This window comes from Amphibalanus amphitrite, unplaced genomic scaffold, assembly GCF_019059575.1.
Source record: "Amphibalanus amphitrite isolate SeventyFive unplaced genomic scaffold, NRLGWU_Aamphi_draft 000358F_arrow, whole genome shotgun sequence".
NCBI classification, from domain to species: Eukaryota; Metazoa; Arthropoda; class Thecostraca; order Balanomorpha; family Balanidae; genus Amphibalanus; species Amphibalanus amphitrite.
The window spans coordinates 139,983-161,552 of record NW_024881852.1 but is presented as its reverse complement, the minus strand read 5'-3'; the positions used below and the strand labels follow the sequence as shown (position 1 = coordinate 161,552).

The window sequence follows — 21,570 nt, the reverse complement described above, 5'->3', positions numbered from 1 at the left end:
GGAAACAGTGGAATCTGACGGACGAACGGACGAATTGTTAGTTAACCAAACGGCTGGGAAATCACCTTCGATACGAAAGCTGTGACGTGATGATGTGAAATAAGCACCGAAAGGCTCACTGAAGGCGTAATATTCTCGCTTATGGTAGCGTGCAGCAGACTAACACAAGAATAGAACGTTTGCTTTTATTAACAACAAAACATGCATAAATACATTTAATACGCTACTGAAAGAGGCATTCTGTTCGCTACGGCACACAAATCAAAGACATCCGTCTGGAGTAAACAATGATGGAACGTTGAGTCTGACAGGCGGAGCGAAACATGACACAAAGTGCCCATTCCATCCTACCCTGCCAGTTCGACACTACCTGCACGTCGATGCAGCTTCGCACGACGACGGCAGCGGTGGCTGGCTGAGACGCGCACGGTGTGAAGTCAGTACCTGCCTGACCGGCGCCCCAGCGCCGCGGCAGCGCTCTGAGCGACACCAACACAGCCGACGGACTCCACGACCGGCCACAGCGGCAGACGACACGTCGCCGGTGTCAGTCAGCCGAGCACCGGATCGGACAGACATGATAGGAAAGATGAGGAATCACTGACAGCTGCCCTGTCGCAGGCGAGCTGGGTCGCCAGGCCACCGATCTACAGTACGCTGCGGGTCTGCCCGTTACACCTCTCCACACAGCCTGGGGCCGACCCGGACCCCTCCTAGTCCGTTACAGTCACTCGGTCACCGGCGGCGGGTCCACCTTGGCCTCTGCCGCCGGTGTCGCTGATGGCTGAGCGGTCGTCTCCCTCCGCTGCTGCTGCGGCTGCCGCTCCGCCTCAACGCCGGCCGGCTCGGCGGAGGGCGGTGCGGACGGCGGCGGCGGCGGCGGCGGCGGAGGGCAGGACTGCGGAGCGGGCTCCTTGGCTGGCACCGGCGCATCCACCGGCGCCTCCGCTGGGGCCTTGTCCTGAGTCGGGACTGGGTCCGGGACCGAAGGCGGTGCTGAGGCCGGAGCAGCGGCAGGGGCGGGAACGGCGGCATCCGGTGCGGCGGCAGCGGCGGGAGCAGAGGGCGGCTCGGCTTTGAACGCCTTGGCGGGGGGTCGGCCACGACCGCTGCAGTTGCCGCACAGCCAGCCGTAGCCGAGCCTCTTGGGCGTCTTGGAGACGGGCGGCACCAGGCAGCTGAAATGGTAGCAGCTGCCGCAGTTGTCGCACCTGGAGACGGGCAGACAACGGTCACCATCACACGCAGTGACTGCGATATGAGCTCCCGTGGCTCCATACAGATGGTCCTTAAAACATAGGACTGAGATGACTACCGACCATTCACGGCTACCGACCATTCGGCTAAACATAGGCTACCGACCATTCACGATACCTACCACGACGACCCACAACCTCACACAATAGCCATCTTAATTCTTAGCCACATGTTGCACGACCTGCCACCTGGGTGACATATGGCGCGCTACACCTCAGCACAAGCACAGAACGGCGCCAGGACTGGCCGACCACACCCCCTCCCCTGTCACTCCTCACGTAGGCGCGCGGGTCACTCACCGAACTGTGGTCGCCGCGCTGCCGGCGAGCTCGCAGTTGGAGCAGACCACCGCCGCCGCTGCCGCTACCGGTGGCGGGGCAGTAGCCGGCCCGGCCTCTGATACCACAGGACGGATCTGGCGGGGACAGACGGAGTCAGCGGTGCACGGAGACAGGCGGCCGGAAGCGCACACACGCCGGTGACACACCCCTCTGCGACCGCTGCCAGGCCACGTAGGCCAGGCCCGCACCACCGGCGAGCGAAGCAAGCCTGCGCACATATAAAACGCACAGGCTAACCAGCCGCCCACAATGGAACTAAACCAACCAGACAAAAACTAGCACCCTTAATTACCAAGAACCGTTACACAGCACATATATCGTCTATAAGACAATCATCAATCAGGCGGTATACATTTGGCTACATAAGTTGATACAGCAATAGGAAACATTTAAAACGATTATGGAACCAGTCCCGCCTGAGACTGTCGGCGACCTACCTTGATTTTCATGTCGGTCATCACCTCGACCACGTGACCTCCACTCGAGCGGCGGCGCCTGGCGAGCACCTTCTGACGCTGCTGCTGGTGCCGCTCTCGCGCTTGTTTGAGCGCCAGCACCTGCTCCTGGTAGAGCTGCATCTCGGCCTTGGTGCGCCGCTGGCGGGCAGGCCGCCCGGAGCTGGACGGCGACGGCAGGCCGGCGGCGGGAGCAGCCGCTGACGGCCCGTCCGCGGCGGCCCCGGGACCCTCAGCAGCGACCGCAGGGGCGGGTACCGGCTCCGCGTCCACCGCAGGGACCGGCAGCGGCTCCGCACCGTCCTTCTGAGCCTCCAGCAGCCGGGCGGCCTCCATTTCGGCCTTGGTTCTCCGCCGGCGGCGGGGCTTCTTCAGCGGCGGGCCGGTGGCCCCGGCAGGTCCGCCGGCGGGCCCGTCACCGGCCGCCGCCCTGGCTGCCTTCAGCCTGGCGCGCTCCTTCGGTCCCGGTTTGAATCTTGGCCGTTTGGCGGGCGTGGGTCTGGCCAGAGTAGCGGCGGCGGCCGGCGGCGGCTCGGCTCCGTCGGCAGCCGCCGCCGGTGGGGGGTGCTCGCCATTCCGAGACGGAGGCGGTGGCGGAGCGCTCCCGGTCGCCCCGCCCTCCGCTGACGAGGCCTCCGACTGGGACTGCCTCTCGGCCCGGCGCCGAGCCAGAAACTGGTTGAGGGCCTCGATCTGTGCCTTGGTGCGGCGGCGCGCGCCACCCCCTCGCGGCCTGCCTGGGGTGCGCACTGAGAACGGTCGGCCAGGCGGGCGGCCGCGCGGCCTGCCCGGGGTGGCTGTGGCCGGTGGTCGGCCGGGGGTGGCCACGGCCGGCGGTCCCCCGGCAGCGGCCGCGGCTGGCGGTCGGCCCAGCGGCCGAGCGCCGGGCACCGAGACCCGCCGGCCCCGCCCGCGGGAGCCCGGCGGTCGGCCCCGGCGCGGCGCGGTATCCACCGCGGCCGCTGTCGCCACCGCCACCGCCGCCACTGACTCCGTCAAGGCCGGAGCTTCCGGCGCCACCGGGCTGTGCGGTGTGGGCTCCACCCTGGGCGACTTGGGCGGCCGGCCGCGCCGTTTTATTTTGAGCGGCTCAAGGGTCGGCGGCCGGCCACGGCCACTGTAGACGAACGGCGGCGGCGTGGGCGGCCCGCCGCTCGGGTCCGCCGACACCTGCTCCAGAATACCGTCTATGGTTGACTCGATACTGCTGTAGCGCCGGGGGCGGCCCGGAGACAGTGCGGCGCCGCTACCAGAGCCCGCCGCCGGGGCGGTAGCGCCGCCGTCAGTGGCGGCAGCGGCGGTGGCCGAGGCGTTGGTCACGGCGCCAGTGGAAGCGCTGTTGGGAGCGGCGGCGGCGGCGGCGGGGGACTCTGTCCTCGACCTGCGCCGTTTGGCGGTCGGGCTGGTGGGCGGCTCTCGCTGGGAGACCATGGCGTCGTTCAGTTTCTCTATGACCACAACCGAGGAGCAGGCCGCCTCACTCTGCGGGGGAGAACCAGCCGTCAGACGAGAGATGAACCCAACCATTGAGACTCACCGAGGCACCGAGGAGAGGAAGTGACAGGCTGCTTCTAACACCAGACAGACGAGCAACTACACACGGACAGACAGCCAGAAAACGGGCGGACGTTTACCTTAGCCATCACTTGCGATATGCGTCGGTCGTCGACCGTTATCGCGTCTCTCACGCCCAGACGAACGTTCGTCTGCAACGGAGGACACGGTCGAATGACCAGCGCTGCTCGGCCGACCGACCAGCGGCCGGCGACGGGGCGACACTGCACCGCACACCAGTACGATCTCCGTATATCACAGCACTCACACACGCGCGCAGACTGCACCGCAGCGATCTACACCGATACTTCACCGAAACTGCTTAAAGGAAAAGGATCGGATTGACCCCATCAGGCATTTCTACAGCGCTTACAGTCACACTGAGCCAAGCATAGTTCAATCTAACGCACCTTGAGTGGCGGTTGGCCGGCGGGATCTGCAGCATTACCAGCCGCCGCCGCAGTCGCAGCAGCAGCAGCGGCAGGCGCAGACACAGGCTCACGAGCAGCCACCGGCGTAACGCCGGCTGCCGCCGCCGCCGCCAATTTCCGTTTGGCGCGCGGCGCGTTGCCCCTCCCCACCCCCGGGTGTTTGATGTCCTTTCGCAGGTAGACGCTGCGGACCGGCTTCTTTTTCGGCGTGCCGTCGTTGCCGATGGCCGAGGCGGGCGTGGTGGCGGCAGAGACGGAGAGGGAGCGGCGCGGGGTGGTCGGCGCTGGCCGCTCCAGCCCGAGGTGGGTTTCCAGCTTCACCTGGGGCTGCCGGGGGAGCAGTGGGACCGGTCAGGCCGGCTGGGGAAGTCTGGGCTCTATAGTACACATGCTGAACAGTGAAAGGTCGCACATCACACGCGCTCCTGGGTATTTAACTGGCAGTCAAAGGCAAGTACGAATGTGCAACCAACCGACCAGCACAACACACTTTGCTCGACTTTATCAGCTGGTACCCGCCGTCCAACTAACATCCCCGGCCCAAATTCCGCTGGTGTCCCTCGACTCAGTAGCACTTCCGAGACCTTCGATTCCCACACACTCCACTCCTGACCTGCATGTTGACGGCGGCCGCTTGTCGAGAGCGCCGGTTCCGGGTGCCTCGCGGTGCGTCCGGCAGCGGGTCGGGCGACTGGGCCCGCGAGCTCACCGCCGCGCACCGCCAGCACTCCCAGCCGGTCGTCTTTGACTTTCTGGGCATGCGCGTGAGCGGCGGGTCCAGGCAGGCCAGGTGGTAGTGGTGGTGGCATGTGTCGCACAGTGCCAGTAGGTGCTGCTCGCTGCTCGAGCCGCACTCGATACACTCGTGCATGGTCAGGCGGCTGCCGGGACCTGAGGCAGGGCGGAGCGGTATGATTAGAAGGGTAGAAGGGTGGGACATGACACAGGCAGCTGAAAGCCGAAAGGGTTATGGTTAAACCGGGGTAGGGAGCCAGAAACACCACCTGAAATGGTCTAACGGCGGTCACCCGAGATACATCTGAAACATTTGAAAAATGAAACGGAGCAAAATAGGCCATCAAACCTAATAACGAATGCATAAGAAATTCATTGTCATATGCCAGTCCATGCAAGCACAGATCATCCATGTAGAAAGAGTGGCACGCCAGTCGCCAGTAGTCTATTGACACTTCTGTTTCAAAAGCATTTTTCACACAACACTCATGTAACCCGCTGTGACCACTGACCAGCCCACGGCCCACACTCACGATGGCCGGCGAGTTTGGTCGGCGACGGTTTGAGCGGACTGGCGCGGCCGGCCGACGTTTTGCGGACGCGCGCCTGTTGCAGCACGGAGGGCAGTTTGAGCTTGTCACCGGCGAGCGCGGCCAGCTGGCGGTGCAGCAGCAGGCCGGTCGAGCGCAGCTGCTCGCCCGCCTGGCGCAGCTCAGACAGACTGGCCTCCATCTGCGGGTGGTCCGGTCCGGAACGTGGTCAGATGGGAACACACGGGCAGCGCGGAAGGCCAGGCGAGTTACGGACGACATGTCCAGCCTCTATGCGAAACCGTGCTGAAACCCAAAATGACCTCAACCTATTATCAAACGTCTATAAGTGATTACACAATCGCAAATGATTTCGCTATAGGTGTTGATTTTCTGAGGGCAAATTTATTGCGCTGATTATTTTCGCTTCATATCTAGGCTTTGTTAGATGGTTCTGGCTAAGTCCGCCTCACCTGCGCGTACGACTCCCTGAGTGTGTTCTCCTGCCTCTGGAGCGCCGCCTTCTCATTCATCAGCTCCTTCAGCGACCGGGACATGGACGTCATTCGGTGGCTCCGGTCCAGAAAGTAGCTGACAAACTCCATACTGGCCGGACCAAAGGGGGATGTGAACCACTGGGCCACGACCCACGTCACCACGGGGGAAGGCAGACATCGCATAATGTGAACACAGCCACCCGGAGAACCCGGCTGGCAGCCTCACATTGCGACTAGCACAAAAACAAGTGCGGTTACGGATGGTAAAGCGCCAACTATTTGGTCAATCGTTCCCGACCCCATTGGCCGTTCTGTGACTTGACCTGACCGACTGAATACAAAGTTCCCCAGTGTGATCGCCGGCTGACCTGAAGGCGGGCGGCAGGTGCCACTTCCTGCTGACGTCGGTGACCTGCGCGGCGGCCGCCTGGTTCTCCTGCTCCAGGTCGACGCCCATGAGGGCGGCGCGCCGCTGCAAACAGCGCAGCAGGTACGGACTGCTGGCCACCGGCCGCGGCAGCTTCATCGACGGCGCTGCCGCACACAGAGCACGGGCCGGCGTTAAATGAGGGCAGGCAGAGAGAGCCCGGGTAGGACAGGGGCGTCAAACGGTGTCAGACGAGATACAGACGAGACTATCCAATAGATACCACGCACATAACGTTCAATGCAAATGAATTGACGGGCAGCGACAGACAAAGGGCGATTTATCTCATTCGTCACATCCACCCAGTCCAACAACCGTCTTTACCGACACTATCGACCGCGGCTCACGTCTACGACCGGCACTCACTCCACTTGGGTTTTCTGGTGAGCGCCGTGTCTCGATACTTTTGCTGAACGCGGCCGAGTTTGCGCTGCAGCCGCGCCGGCTCCATCTTGTGCGGGTGCTCGCCGCGCTGGTATAGCCGCATGGCAAGGAAGTTCCGTTTGCGGTCTCTGTCGACGGGGACGTTGGGTCAGCTCCAAACAATCACACTCTGATCGTATTTGGAGGTAACGGTCAGATTCCGCCATTGACAGCGGTCACACTCGGCCATTGAGCGGAGACAGTGGTCAACGAGACACGGGTCTGTACTCGGGCGCCCGGCAGACGCTGACACAATGCCAATATAGATCTGAAGCGGGCGCAACCCGCTGAGGGGCGCCATCAATAAACGTTCGGTTTATAAGCGTCCTCACCTGATTTGAGTTTTGTCGGTGTGCTGCTTGCAGTGGGCAAAGTACGGGTCGGCCGCCTCCTCGTCAATGCGCGGCTCCTGCAGCAGACCGCTGCGCTGGGCGCTGCGGACGAAAGGGACGACACGCGGTCAGGGAGCGCAGCTGTCGGAAATGGAGCCGACGAGCTACATTGTTATGAGCTATCAGTATCAGTGCTAGACACTTGCTGCAGATGCTCTGTCCAAATAAGCTGGTCACTTCTAATATTCTGCAATAAATCACGGCACGGATGCGGTGCTGTTCAAAGATGACATAATATGTCGCCACCTCGCTGAAATTCTACCAAAGTTTGAGTCTCTTCACATCCAAACAGCCGCCGGCTGCGCAGCACCACTGTCTGGTCCGTCATCCCCGTCCCCCTCCTCCACTGCTGACCCCTCCCCACTAACCAGGTGACGTGGAAGGTGGCCTTGCACATGCCGGCGTCGCACTGGATGGCCACTCCAGTGCGCGCCAGACTGGCGTCCTCACACACCGAGCACACCTTGCTGCCCCAGCGGGTGTACGGAATCTCGAACAGCGTGACACCCGTCAGCCTGTCGACGTCACTGAACGCCACGCCGGGCACGTAGAGCGCGCAGACCAGGTGCACCCAGCGGCCCGCGTCCGTCTCCTTCAGCAGACCGCCTGCCGGAGCGCGGAGGGGTGAGACGGAGACCGGCAGACGGTTACACGGGGCGGACTGGATGTGGCCATCGAAACGGGGAATGGAACGACAGGATTCCAAGACAGAATACTAGGAGGAAACACACTCACTGTTATCTGAGGACCATCGCAAAAATAGGACATTTGCCATTCCGTTCCAGCTGTCCATGAAGAGCAGACTTAAATCCCTGCGATTGATCACCCGTGGTTTCCGGCGCTGGTCAGGACCGGCCGTCTGCTACTGACCTGTGTTGGGGCAGAGGTCGCACTCGAACCGCGTGGCGCCCGCCCGACACGCGTCGCAGAACCACGGCTCGGTCGGGTCCGACGAGGCTGAGCTGCCCGAGCTGTGACTCTCGCTGATCCCGTTACAGCCTGCCGGGACACCGCGGCGAGGAGAGGTGATTCAACACTGATTATGACCTACGGGACAAGACGTCAGTCCAAAAGACGCGGTAAAATCGGGACGGGCGCGTCGACTGCCGGGTCATTTACGAGGCCCTGTGATGATATCTGTAACAGGCCAGCAAAAACTCAGCTGCCAAATACACTCGTGTATCACAAGCTCACCTTCATGGACCGTGACGTGGCAGGAGTCGCACTCGACGATCTCGTTCTGGTCAGAGCTGCGGTCCCCGAGGCAGATGGAGCACACCTTGATCCGCTTCACGGGCACCTGCACACAGACGAGGGCCGTATTATAAGCCGGTGAGACGCCGATTCAAATCCAGTAGATCCGTCCAATTCGCTCGCACCCATAAGGTCCCCCTGCTCGTCAGTCACCATGTCCGCCGGGGGCGAATGACCCATCTTGTGGAGGTGTTGCGGTCGGCGAGCACCCTGCCTAGCGGGGTTATCGGGGTCGGCGAGCGACTCACCTTGCTTCCAGCGGGGGCGTCGCGGGCAGCGCGGCTTATCGGCGCGGGGTTATCGGGGTCGGCGAGCGACTCACCTTGCTTCCAGCGGGGGCGTCGCGGGCAGCGCGGCTCAGCAGCTCGGAGACGGAGACGTCCGCCTCCTCCCCGTCACCTTCATCTGCAGACGAGCGCGCGCGGGGTCAGAGACATCGGCACGCCACGGACAACGCTCATACGCGGCCATACTAGCGTGACAGTACGAGATACCGAGGCTTAATCGTTTGAATAGCCAACAGGTAATATAAATCACTGATTTTGTTTTTATTGTTTTGTTTGGTTAGGCCCTTTTGGTCAGTCAAGACCATTTCAGAGCCGGAAGGATGATAGGGATTAGGGGGAGACATTGGTCTCCGACTCCGACCGATCTGCCGGCCGGCCGGACGACGCTAACCTTCGCCGCCGCTTTCATCTGAATCGCTCTCTTCCTCCTTGTCTTTGTCGGCATCGCCGTCGTCGTCGTCGTCGTCGTCGCCGCTGAAGTTGGAATCGCCGTCATCGTCCTCATCCTAAGACACAAAAAAACCAAAAAAGAAACACATAAAAAGACATCAATTAATCAACTAACCGTAATATCATCATAGTAAAACTGAATTTCTTTGCTGACTGGAGCAATAGGTATAGCAGAAATGCACTAAGTCACCCTCTCCATTTGACGCCTCCCCAGAGGCAGTCATTTCAAAGTGGTAGGTGTTCGCGAGAATCGCACAGTTCACCCGTTCGATACGTTATCCGGCCCGCAGGACCAGAAATGTTCGTGCGTGTTCGCGATCGTTCACTCGTTCCAGTTCGTAATCGTCCGTCGCCCGGAGGACCATAAAGTTATTGTTCATATATGGTAAGGTATTCGCTTGGTCGGCACGTCGTTTACCTAAGGCCGCATCGGCCACATCGTTCACGTCAGGACGCGTCGGTCACGTCGTATGACACCGGGCCGTTTCGCACCGGCGGAGTCCCGTTCGGGCGTGCTAAGCCTACAATTGCGCGGCACGGCGCGGCAGGCCGACTGCAGTGCTCCAAGCGCCGGCCATCTTCCTACACAGATATCTACAGAAACGTAATTTGCTCGCTAGCAGTAGGTAACTGACCTTTTCATCCACTTTGTAGTCAGAGTCATCTGAGCTGTCCTCCAGTGTCATTCCCTCAAACTCCTCCAGTGCCTGCTGACTGGGCTTGACTCGTCGCTTACTTGGGTCTCGCTCCACTGCACACATCCATAAAAGTTAGTCATTGTGGACGACTATGCAACAAGTTTACGGGCTAAACAAGCATTAATTGCTTACTCCAAATTTGTAACAGTGCAGTAAAATTGCTTACTGTAGAGATCACTTAAGATATCAATACCCTCTCAACTCAAACATGCACCAATAAAACATACCTATGGGTCTTATATCAACAAATATTTCAAAAATAAAAACATGACCACAGCAAAGCAGTTACAACTTACAAGGAAATGGTTATGAATTACTTACCCATTGCTTTGATAAGAAAGCCCACAGCATCTATTTTTCCAGGCATCTTGACCTATGCTCAGTTTAAGATGATGTGAAAGCTGCAACAGTGATAAAGTGCAATTCAACAGGACGGCAAGTAGAAATAGTCAAAACATGTAGAAATAAAAAATTATGCCAATGTTCCAAGGCTGATATTCGATAAATAATTAAATTGGCATGCATAAGACCTGTGCGTAACATAAGGTGCATAAATCGAGATTTCGCACCACACGGCTCGCCTTTACACCCGTATCGGTATTTGAACGGTATATAATTTATAAATGCCTTGCCCGCACCCGGCGCACCCGGCACCGCACGCACCACAAGCGCGCGATATTGATATCGTGAAGCAGGCTCGCGGAATTTCAGGCATATGCTACAAAACGAGAACCTCTAATAATAGACATACGTTCTTAAGTGTGCAACGAGTGTTTTTGAATATGAAAATACACAGTATTTTATCAATTTACAATTGTAAACGCGCCAGTTAATTGCACCCCACCAACACTATTTCTTCGCCGCCGCACCCGCAACACATGCATAAATGAAAGCCAAATATGCAAGCCAAATTACTTTATTTTTGCTTGGGATATGGTAGCACTAGCTTTTTCTTACATGGCGCAGCTGCTACATATAAGAAATTCCCATGTGAGGTTCTTTATGTTCTTTTTGCATCTCTGTAAGGTTCGTGGTAATCAATGAACAAATCAAATCAAAGCATTTGCAAATTAAGCCAAAGTCGTTCAGTCTCGCAACGTAAATAGAATACTACTCAGTGTTGCCAGGTCGAGTGATGCCAATACCTCCAGAAAATGTTGTAAAAACCTCTAGAAACCTCTGTTCCATTGCCGCTGATTATGATGTATATACGAGTATACCTCCATACCTACCTCCGTATCACAAACCGTGGCGCTGTTTCAAAGCACGCTGCCACCCGCTGCCAGCGCGTGATGACATCATCAAGCCCATTGCTCCAACACTGCCAAAGGGTCTGTTCCAGTCGCACTTCCTAACACCTCTAAGCTCCTCCAAGATTGCTTCCCTGTTCCAGTGTCAGCTCTAGCCCCTATAGGGGCTTCATTTGTATACAAATCAAAGGAGGGTCCTGCTCCAACCTCTATCTTGCTCTTGGAGGAGTTTAGAGGTGTAAGGAAGTGCGACTGGAACAGACCCAAAGTGTGACGTCAGCGCGCTGGCAGCAGCTGGCAGCAGGCTTTGAAACACCCGGTTGTATCCCCAATCAATTGATACCTAATTCACTCATCCTTCGCATGCCCTCGCATTTGTCCACATAACTTGGTGGACTTGGTGCCCACCGTTTTTTTTTCAACTAGCAATAACAGCACCTCGGATCCCAGTTAACATGCCGACGTCGGCCCGACGTCGGCCGACGTCGGGGTGACGTCGGCAACTCGGCATCGGCATGCCGACGTCGGCCCGACGTCGGTCCAACCTCGGCACGACGTCGGCTGGATGTCGGATATGCCCGCATGTTCCGACGTCCAGCCGAGGTCCAGCCGACGTCGGGCCGACGTCGGACCGAGATCAATTGCTGAGGTCCAGCCGACGTCGGGCCGACGTCGGGGCGACGTCGGACCGACATCGGCCGCTGTTTTGACCGTTAAAATAATATAAAATACATGTTTCATGTTTCATAAAGAGCTTCTGTATTCAAAATATCCTCAGGAAACTCAAATCTTCCTCCACGCCGCAACCCCCTGATCCGGACTGGACGGGAAACTTTATCCCATTCCCATGGCCATTTGGGATTGCCCGTAAGCCGAGCTCGCCCGTAGCCGGGTGCGGTGAGTGCTTGGGGGCTGCTCGGCCTATCATTTGGTCAGGCTCAGCCCCGGCAACTCACCAGGGCCGGGCCCAGTTCATATAGAAAGGCCAGTCGGCAAGTGTCACTTTGCCAAAGTGCCACTTATCAAAGGGACACTGTAAGCCGGAACTGTATTTCCACTGCCGCGGTCGGCACCTGCACACCGAACGACGCGCAAACCCGATCCTCCCCTCCGCCTGACCCCCACTGCCCGGCGGCCGCTGCAGATGGCCTTCGCCGCTGCCGGCCGCCGGCACATCCGAACTTTGACCCGCCTGCGCGCGCGCCAACATGAGCGAGCCGGCGAAACAGATCAGCGCTGCCAGTACACCATAGGCGTAGGAACAGGGGGGGGGGGCCGGGGGGGCCATGGCCCCCCCACTTTCGGAGGTGGGGGGGCCAGCAATGTTAACTGGCCCCCCCACTTTTTGCTGTCTGTACCTAACCTACCACCCGGTAACTTGACAACTATTCAGCTTGCCCTTTAATGAGGATTCCTTTTTGTTTCTACTAGGGTGTGTCGATAGTCGCAGATTCGCGTTAGACAAAGATATAAATTGGCGCGAGCATGCCAAAACACTAGCCCTGCAGTTGGTTTTGCGTAAAAATGCGATTTGACCAGGCCCATGTCGTCCCCTATCTCTCTGCGTGTCCACTAACACGAATGACGTCACGCATGTGGGCGGAGCTATGGGCGGAGCCTAACGCACGCGGCAGTCCAAGCCGCCATATTTGAATTTATATTTTAATAGAATCTTGCCGATATTTTGGGTGAAGTCAATTTATATGGATAGCTTGGTGACAGTTTAGCTATACGAATAATAATTTATTATGGATGTGCGTATATTCAGCTTGGAATTGCAATTAAAGTTCCGCACCGCATAGATTCGAACTCGGGACCTTTGGAATACTGCGCGGGCACGCTAACCACTACACTACCGCGACCGCGCGGCGGCCGGCGGCAGGGAGGCTGCGGAGACATGGGGGGACATTTTACGTTTTTGTGAAAAAAGCAAAAGATTTAGCGAAAAACACGTCATAGATAACTTGCAGAAAATTGTCTGCTCTTTTAGATAAGATACTTAAGTTTGATATATCTTGTGCAGACTTCATTCTACAGTGCTTCGAAAATCGCTCATTTACATGGGGATTGAACGGGGCTTCGAGACTTGACTCCAAATGACGTCACGAGCTGACGTCACGAAAAGGTAGAATCGCCGGACGACCCTACCTGGTATATAGGGCCTTGGATTTGACGAGGCTCGGGCAGGTCGAAGTTACAGCGAAAAAGTCGCAGTCGACGGTGCTGCCACCTACCTACATTGCCAATAACGGGCACTATCATATCGTGATAATTGGGGTAGTTTCAAATGAGAAATGACTTCTATTTTTGTTCAAACTGCTTAAGAAGAAATAAAACTTTTCGGAAACACACATTTTTCCCAAATATCGCGTTCCATTTTTTCCTGTTGAGTTGTTAGGAAAGTGGTAAATTTCAAGGTTGACGGCTAAAAAACGAAACAGGAGGAACAGAGCAGGAATCACCAAGACGTGTGCCGCGCCGATGCTGTAGCCTGTAGATAAGGGGCGAGCAACAGAACCAGCATACCTAACGATTTTGATTACTGATAGATATTTTTCTCTAAATGGAAGACTATTAGTAACTCAGGCAAGCCTTCTAATATAGGTATCGACAGGGTTGCGGTAAAAGGTACAATCGATGGCACATTACAATTATTCTGAGTTGGGTAACAACACTCTTCAGATACCTACCATCAACAACCTCACTATCTCCTATATGGGAGCTATATCATCTGATTCCAGCGCCCTGAAAACAAACAGGTTATTGCCAAAAATATCTATATTAGCGCCTACCGACATACGCTGAATGACGCTATCAATACCCGACATTTGTAAAAGGTGATTCGCCACACAGCCCGCCGGCGTCTGAGGGGTTGAATAAGTGAGCCAGATTGCCAGCGACTCACCGCTGAACTACCGGGCATAACAAAACGGACGATGCGACATGACTCAGAGATCATCACAGACGCAACGAAAAATGTAACCGAAGGCCATCTGAGCTGTTGTTGTTGTTGTTGTTGTGTGTTCCCTCCAGCCGCGTCACCGCGGTGTAGCCGTGCGGCTCTGGAGGTCCCTCACGGCGGCCGCCAGGGCCGCCACCTCTCCGTCGTCGCGGACGTCTTTCGGGTTCAGGAAAATCGTTCCGTACATCCGGAGACGCCAGCCCATGAGGGCCGGGCACCGGAAGAAGAAGTGCCGGGGCGTGTGGCCTCCTCCCGGCACACGGTGCACCGGCCCGCCGCACAGTCGGTGTCAGGGCACTGGCGGCAATCGTCGGAAGGGTTCCGTCCAATCCGGTGAAGGTATTGGCGGGATCCTGACCAGTGGCCCGCACGGAGCTGATGGACGTCGACGGCCGACGATCTGTCCCCCGTCGCGGCCGGCGGCGGCAGCCGGTTCTCCATCAGGGTCCGGTACCAGCCCTCCGGCCAGGCGGCGATGGTGCGGTCGCGGGCCAGTCTGGCGGCCGCGCGGTGGGCGGTAGCGACGCCCACCGGGACCGCCGCCTGGGGGAGCGCGGTCGCCTCCTTGGCGATCTGGTCGGCGCGCTCGTTTTCGTCGACGCCGCAATGGGACGGCACCCACTGTAGGTGGATCCGGCGGGACGGACCGGCCAGGGCCGCTAGTTCGGTCCAGATGGCGGCTCCTAGCAGGGTCTTCTGGGACGCCGGGCCCTCTCTCAGCGTCGCGAGGGCCGACTGCGAATCCGAGCAGATGGTGATCGGCGCGCTCGGCTGGTGGTGGTCGCGCAGGTGGTTCAGGGCCGCGCGGAGTGTGACCATCTCCGCCCTGAAGCTCGAGCAGAGTTGACCGGCAGGGACGCGTTGCTCGTCGGTTGCACCGTCCGGCCACTCCACAAAGGCTCCTGCTCCTCCGCTGCGGACTCCCGCATCCGCCGACCCATCCGTCCAAACCCAGATGGCTTGCTGGGGGAGGGACGCTAGGTGTCTCTGCGCCGCCTGGTGCAGTTCGTCAGGTGGGGCGTCCCGCCGCAACGCTCCGATGTCCAGGGAGAATGTGACGTGTGGGCAGGCGGCCACCTCCCACGGCGGCGCGCGGGCGGGCAGCAGGGGCTCGATCGTGAGCACGATCCCAGCAGCCCGCCAGGTGTCGTGCCCCACCCCGCCCCATCTGAGCTCGTGCGGAACCCTCGTTCAGATACGTAATATCGCTATCTGCCACCTCGCGGTTCCCTTGTCAAGCCGAACTCATAGGCGGCGGAACGGGGAGGGCACCGCGGCACCGTGCCCCCTTTGATTTTGGCATTTTAACATTAGCCCTATGGGCGTTGCATGGAATGAATGGGACCAAAAGTCGGCAGTGCCCCCCTTAATTGAAGGTATTCCGCCGCTACTGGCCGAACTGATGACACGCAATGGCCAGTCAGTCACAGCTCAGCTTCCTGCGGAACACAGGAAGACACATTCAGTGAGAGTCGGTGGTCATTGATTGTCAATATTATTGACATGGTGACTAAAGAACGGTTATATTGCGCCAATACTGTTGCCAGTAGCAGCACCACCAATCTTTTGAACTAAAACCACTTGACATCGGTAAAAAGAAACCCTCTAGCTTTTTTCAAGCAATCCGTGAAATAGAGGGAATTAGAAAAACCGAAAACCCAAATATTAGCACTAGATAACATAGATCTTAAATTTTGGCCAACATTTTTAAAGCATAGGTACATCAGAGGAGCTGTTGGCGGCTTACCGTCGCGTCTGTGATGATCTCTGAGTCATGTCGCATCGTCCGTTTTGTTACGCCCGGTAGTTCAGCGGTGAGTCGCTGGCAATCTGGCTCACTGATTCAACCCCTCCGACGCCGGCGGGCTGTGTGGCGAATCACCTTTTACAAATGTTGGGTATTGATGGCGTCATTCAGCATATGTCGGTAGGCGCTAATACAGATATTTTTGATGATAACCTGTTTGTTTTCAGGGCGCTGGAATCAGATGAAATAGCTCCCATATAGGAGATAGTGAGGTTGTTGATGGTAGGTATCTGAAGAGTGTTGTTTCCCAACTCAGAATAATTGTAATGTGCCATCGATTGTACCTTTTACCGCAACCCTGTCGATACCTATATTAGAAGGCTTGCCTGAGTTACTAATAGTCTTTCATTTAGAGAAAAATATCTATCACTAATCAAAATCGTTAGGTATGCTGGTTCTGTTGCTCACCCCTTATCTACAGGCTACAGCATCGGCGCGGCGCACGTCTTGGTGATTCCTGCTCTGTTCCTCCTGTTTCGTTTTTTAGCCGTCAACCTTGAAATTTACCACTTTCCTAACAACTCAACAGGAAAAAATGGAACGCGATATTTGGGAAAAATGTATGTTTCCGAATTGTTTTATTTCTTCTTAAGCAGTTTGAGCAAAAATAGAAGTCATTTCTCATTTGAAACTACCCCAATTATAACGATATGATAGTGCCCGTTATTGGCAATGTAGGTGGCAGCACCGTCGACTGCGACCTTTTCGCTGTAATTTCGACCTGCCCGAGCCTCGTCAAATCGCATTTTTACGCAAAACCAACTGCAGGGCTAGTGTTTTGGCATGCTCCCGCCAATTTTTATCTTTGTCTAACGCGAATCTGTGAGAAAAACCCCTCTGTCGACACACCCTAGTTTCTACAGCGTTATTGGCCGCAATTTCCTTCACTCAATGAAGGAAACCATATCAGAGACAAGACTGTGAGTCCTGGTCAGGGGCGCCGCCACGGATTTTTGACTGGGGGGGACGGACTGACCGACTGAAAACCCTAAAATAGACATTCTTACCGTGGCTTTTTCGGTCCGACGTATTGAACGTTTAAAGCAAATATGCCACTTATAACATAGGGTTTTAAACTGAAGTAACAGTTTTGTAGCTTGAGCTGAGACAAGAATTAACAAATCAAGAGCTTTTATGGCCCAACGCTCAACCTAGCCAAAGATATCGGTATCGATTTTAGGTTTGAAGACTGAAGTCATTCCCATAGACTACACTTTGTCATTCCATTACCGAGGAATCCATCCCCTTACGGAAAAATGCTAGCCAATCAGCATTCAGCTGGTTTGAACTACGTAATACGAGTATGCTTGGTCAACGCGTAATCAGCTTCCGCTGCAATATAAGTAGCCTCTACGAAAGATGGAAAAGTTCTTATGTAAAAATAAAATAAAATCCTCTTTGCAAATATTCATTATGTTATTTTCTGACCATTTTAAGCATAAACACTCATAACTGTGGCAAAACAACTGGTTTGAGGAAAGTAGTTTAGGTATGGCTATAGACCGATTTCCCACCAAGTACCTACTTATATACGCATCCGATGTCCGATTCAATTTGAAACGGCAAAACCTCCAGTGCTCTATCAGGCTATAATTGCTGATGTATGCCACTAATCTGATCGGTAATGCACATTGCATAGGAAATGCATATTGCATACCCGCGTGGGGGAGGGGACGTTGTATAGTAACAATCTGTGTTTTTGGGTTGTGCATGAATCGCGAAAATTGGTAAAAAAACATCAGGCAAAACTGCTCCAAAATATGGATTTTGCAGCCCGTGTAACAAGCTTGATACCAGAAAACCTTAGGTCAGGTCACCAGGTGAAGTAGTCAAGTCGCCTCAAAGTTTTGTTGTCCTCTCAACCGTATAGCTTATTTCTTAGAAGCTGGAAATTTAGTGTCGTGCGGACTGCAGAACTGTGGGGTCGGAGCCGAAATCAGTCGGAGTTGATAGTTTTGGCTAGAGTCCGAGTTGAAGTCTTCGAAATTGTTCGGATTTTGACTTCGATGTCGGATTGGTTTAAAGTCATGCTCTCTTGGCTGGTTTGACGAAATATATTAGGCCCATTTTCGACCAGTCGTGTTATACGACACACATTGATCACGATCTCAAAAATCGGCAGTTCCGCGATAACAGGTCGGACAAGAGCTGGAGATTTTGTTGGCCGAGGTGTCAGGGGTCAGACCAATGCATGTAGGCCCACACGCCATATACTGAGTATGTAAACCTCCTGGACCCTCTCAGATTCGGCACCGTTCTATCTCTTCCATCCTCAGGACAGTCAAATCCTTTTCCTCCACGCCGCAACCCCCCTGCTCCGGGCTGGATGGGCAACTATCCCATGCGGAATGGCTCCACTGGAGCTATAGTCCTTTGCCGGGTGCAGTGAATGCCAGTGGGCTGGGCCGCCTGTTCAATTGGTCGGGTTCAGCCCAATTGTGGGTCACTGGGGTGGCTGCCCAGACCAATGTCTCCCACTAATTCTTTCATCCTTCCGGCTCTGAAATGGTCTCATTGGACAGACGGGCCTAAGCAAATTTCGGGTATGGATAACAACCAGTAAAACGCCTTTTGGGGCGACCAACGGAGCGAGCGAGAGGGTGGGCCTTGCACGTGCGAAATTGCAAGGGGGTACCTCCAACTAACTTGTGCACTGCACCCTACTAACCGGTCCCTAACGATGTGCCAAATTTGAGCGCAATCGGCCTAGCCGTTCTCGAGCTCTGGTCTGGAAGCGGCACCCTGCACGTGCGCACGTGCAAAATGGGTCCCAACTGACTTTTGCACGGTACCCTACTAACCGGTCCCTAACCATGTATCAAATTTCAGCATAATCGGTTCAGCCGTTCTCGAGATCTGGAATCGACCCCTGCACGTGCGCACGTGCAGCAGCACCCCAATTGTAGCAAATGAATATGCATTGCCTAGTGGGTACCTACCTATACATGCCAACTTTCTTTGCCAAAATTGTTACAAAACTGACACCTCTTCATTTTTTACGTGGCACGTGCATAAGGGGTCATGCACATGCATCGGGAATAGTCCAACACTTGTTAGAAGGTATAAAGCTACCCTACCGAAAATTATGGCATGTAATTCGGTCAAGTGGCTGCTGAGATATAAGCCTCGCAAAAGCGTGCCGGCCGCTCACACTCAGTAATTTCCGTTATCTACGAAAGACTAAGCTCGCTTCGCTCGCTCCGTAATGAGTTTGGGGGGGACGTCCCCCTTCCATTCTGAGAGTGGGGGGGACGCGTCCCCCCCGTCCCCCCCGGTGGCGGCGCCCATGGTCCTGGTGACAACATTTTGTTGAATACGAGGCGCGGGACAGCGAGCACTAAAAAGGTATAGGCAATACAGAATACTAAGACAATACTAGCACGGTGCAGGAGAATGCGTATACAAACGACCAACGCTTGACCTTATCTGCTTGGGGTCGGCATAGTTCGTCAAAGGCGTACTAGCTGGGGGCCAGGGTGACCGTGCCTCAGCCTCGGTTCAAACAGCCTGGGGGCCAGCAATGTCTGTTTCTGCCCCTCCCCCTTCCACTTTCAGTGCAGTGGCGGTCGCAGAGGGGGATCAGGGCCATGCCCTTCCCCCCTCCAAAGGCTAATCAGGGGGCCATCATATCATTTGGCCCCCCCAAACAACCAATGGGCCCCCATGGGCGTATGGGGCTCTGGCCCTTATTCGATTGTCACGAGACTCAAGAATCCCACGCTAGCTATTAACAGCTCCCAAACCAGTCTTTGAGGGTCCTACACTGATCTCGGAGGGCCCTTCAGTGGCGGTCAAGCGCCCACATTGACCGCTGAGAACCCACATTGACCTCATTTGAGGGCCCCTAAACCGGCCTCAAGGGCCCAGCCGGCGTCTGAGGGCCTCACACCGGCCTCTGGTGGCCTCATTTCTGTCTCTGGGGTCCCAAGACTAGTCTTTAGGTGCCTTTGAGGGCCCCGCACTGAATTCTGAAGACCCGATGCCGGCCTCTAAGGGTCCGCATCGGCCTCTGAGGGTCCACCTTGGCCTAAGGGGTCCAACGCCGGCCCATGCCGGTCTTTTAGGGCCCCACACTGACCTCTAAGGGCCCATGCTGACCTGTAAGGACACGCATTAGTCTCTGAGGGCCTTGCACGGGATTCTGAAGACCTGATGCCGGCCTCTGAGGCCCATCTTGGTTTTTGAGGGTCTTCTGCTGGCCTCTGGGGTCCAACACCGGCCCATGCCGGCATTTTAGGGTCCCACACTGACCTCTGAGGGCCCATACTGGCCTGTAAGGACCCACATTAGCCTCTGATGGCCCAAGTCGGCATCTTAAGGTCTCATCCTGCCCTTTGCAGGCCCTGTACTGGTCTCTGAGGGCCTTAACCCTCGCAGGCTGGGGGGGGGGGGCGGGTGCTGCCCCTCCATAGGTTTTTTTTGCGATAGCTCCGAACACGCCGGCGATAGAGAGCTGAAGCTTGGCATACCTGACCTTTGAATCAAACGGGATCTTTCGACACCAACCGCATTTTCGGGTCAGATCAGGTCACTGACCCATGTGGTCATAAGTGAACCTCTGCACGGTCTTCAGATGTCGCAACTTCGCAACGCCCTCACTGCCAGAGGAGATTTCACAGGGAAATGAACCTTGGAGGACCTAGTATCCAATAGGAGTCTCTCAACTTGTATAATGTATATCTCGGATTTTTCCTAAAGTTCATATGAGGTCAGGTCATTTTCGTGACCTCACCATTAGGTATACCTAAGTCAATGGGGATAAACTGAAAACTTTTTCTGGCGCCGGGAACGATCGATCTCCAACTATCTCAAGCACACCGAATCGTGATTTCATGCACTCCTTGCAAGGTTCGATGCGTCACTTTTGCAATGTTGACCTTGCGCGACGTCATTTATGAAGTTATAAGGGTCTTATTAGTTTTTCGTCAATAACTAGGTACCGATCAAATTGAGCTAGCGAGTCGGGAAAGCCACCTATGGACTCAAGAAGACCTGCCGAATCGAATGATATGCGACATGACCTCCTTCGATCAATTTCGTGACCTGGGGACGCCGACCTGACCGTGACCCGAGGTCAACACCCTAAATTTACCTCACCCAAACAAAAAGCATATCATTCGACGCGCCTGAGAGAGGCGAACACGATGCTGGCAAAATCGCGGCTCTGCGGCCATTTTTTGCGAAGTTATTCACCAAAAACGGAACCGTGCCTTGAGGCACTTGACCTGACCTCAGAGGTCACCGGTTTTTGTTTGTTTTGTTGGGTTAGGCCCTTTCGGTCCAATGAGACCATTTCAGAGCCGGAAGGATGATAGGATATAGGGGGAGACATTGGTCTGGGCACTGGGCAGGCACCCTAGTGAGTCGCCGGGGCTGAGCCCGTCCAGAGGACAGGCCACCCAGCCCCAAGGCACTCACTGCACTCGGCTACGGGGTGCGCTCCCTCGGGAGCAGCGGTGCCGCTCCAAGGGAGCAGACCGCATGAGATAAAGTTGCCTGTCCAGCCCGGAGGGGGGTGGCGGTGTGGAGGAGAAGGATTTCAGTATCCTGAGGATAGAAGCACGGAACGGTGTCAGAGGTCACCGGTTGACCTAGGACCATAAAATCGGGTATCGATCTCTGCGTCTCGTAACGGCGCACACGCTCGTTTTACCGCGACGCGCTAGCTCCACCTGGGGCGAAACAGCGAGGGGGGTCGTACCCGCCCCCCGCCCCCTCGGCCAGCGCGTATGTAGAAAACCTATAGGACCGGGCCGTGGAGGGTTAAACTGGCCTCTGAAGGCCCAGACCGTCTAAAAGTCCCACACCGGCCTCTGAAAA

At 56.0% G+C, this 21,570-nt stretch overlaps 2 protein-coding genes across 6 annotated transcripts; both read right to left on the bottom strand.

Moving 5' to 3' along the window:
- Positions 1–171: 171 nt before the first annotated feature.
- LOC122389448 (nascent polypeptide-associated complex subunit alpha, muscle-specific form-like) lies at positions 172–10,612 on the bottom strand. 5 transcript variants are annotated; one of them, XM_043381524.1, is made up of 19 exons: positions 10,576–10,612; positions 10,053–10,132; positions 9,669–9,784; positions 8,975–9,089; positions 8,619–8,701; positions 8,237–8,342; positions 7,913–8,041; positions 7,411–7,648; positions 6,983–7,084; positions 6,594–6,739; positions 6,169–6,334; positions 5,777–5,909; positions 5,307–5,505; positions 4,652–4,929; positions 4,018–4,365; positions 3,688–3,759; positions 2,036–3,535; positions 1,557–1,672; positions 172–1,211 (listed from the first exon to the last, which is right to left on the bottom strand). In XM_043381524.1, the coding sequence occupies exons 2-19, from the start codon at positions 10,096–10,098 to the stop codon at positions 728–730; spliced, it is 4,377 nt and encodes a 1,458-aa protein (XP_043237459.1). In that variant the 5' UTR covers positions 10,099–10,132; positions 10,576–10,612; the 3' UTR covers positions 172–727. The 5 variants fall into 5 exon arrangements, with proteins under 5 accessions (XP_043237459.1, XP_043237460.1, XP_043237461.1 ...); XM_043381525.1 differs by having other exon boundaries at positions 10,580–10,606; XM_043381526.1 differs by having other exon boundaries at positions 10,544–10,579.
- A 3,413-nt stretch (positions 10,613–14,025) lies between these two features.
- On the bottom strand, positions 14,026–15,221 carry LOC122389454. Its single transcript, XM_043381551.1, has 2 exons — positions 14,487–15,221; positions 14,026–14,439 (listed from the first exon to the last, which is right to left on the bottom strand). Exons 1-2 carry the CDS (start codon positions 14,760–14,762, stop codon positions 14,233–14,235), a joined length of 483 nt encoding a protein of 160 aa, XP_043237486.1. The 5' UTR covers positions 14,763–15,221; the 3' UTR covers positions 14,026–14,232.
- Between the last annotated feature and the right edge of the window lie 6,349 nt (positions 15,222–21,570).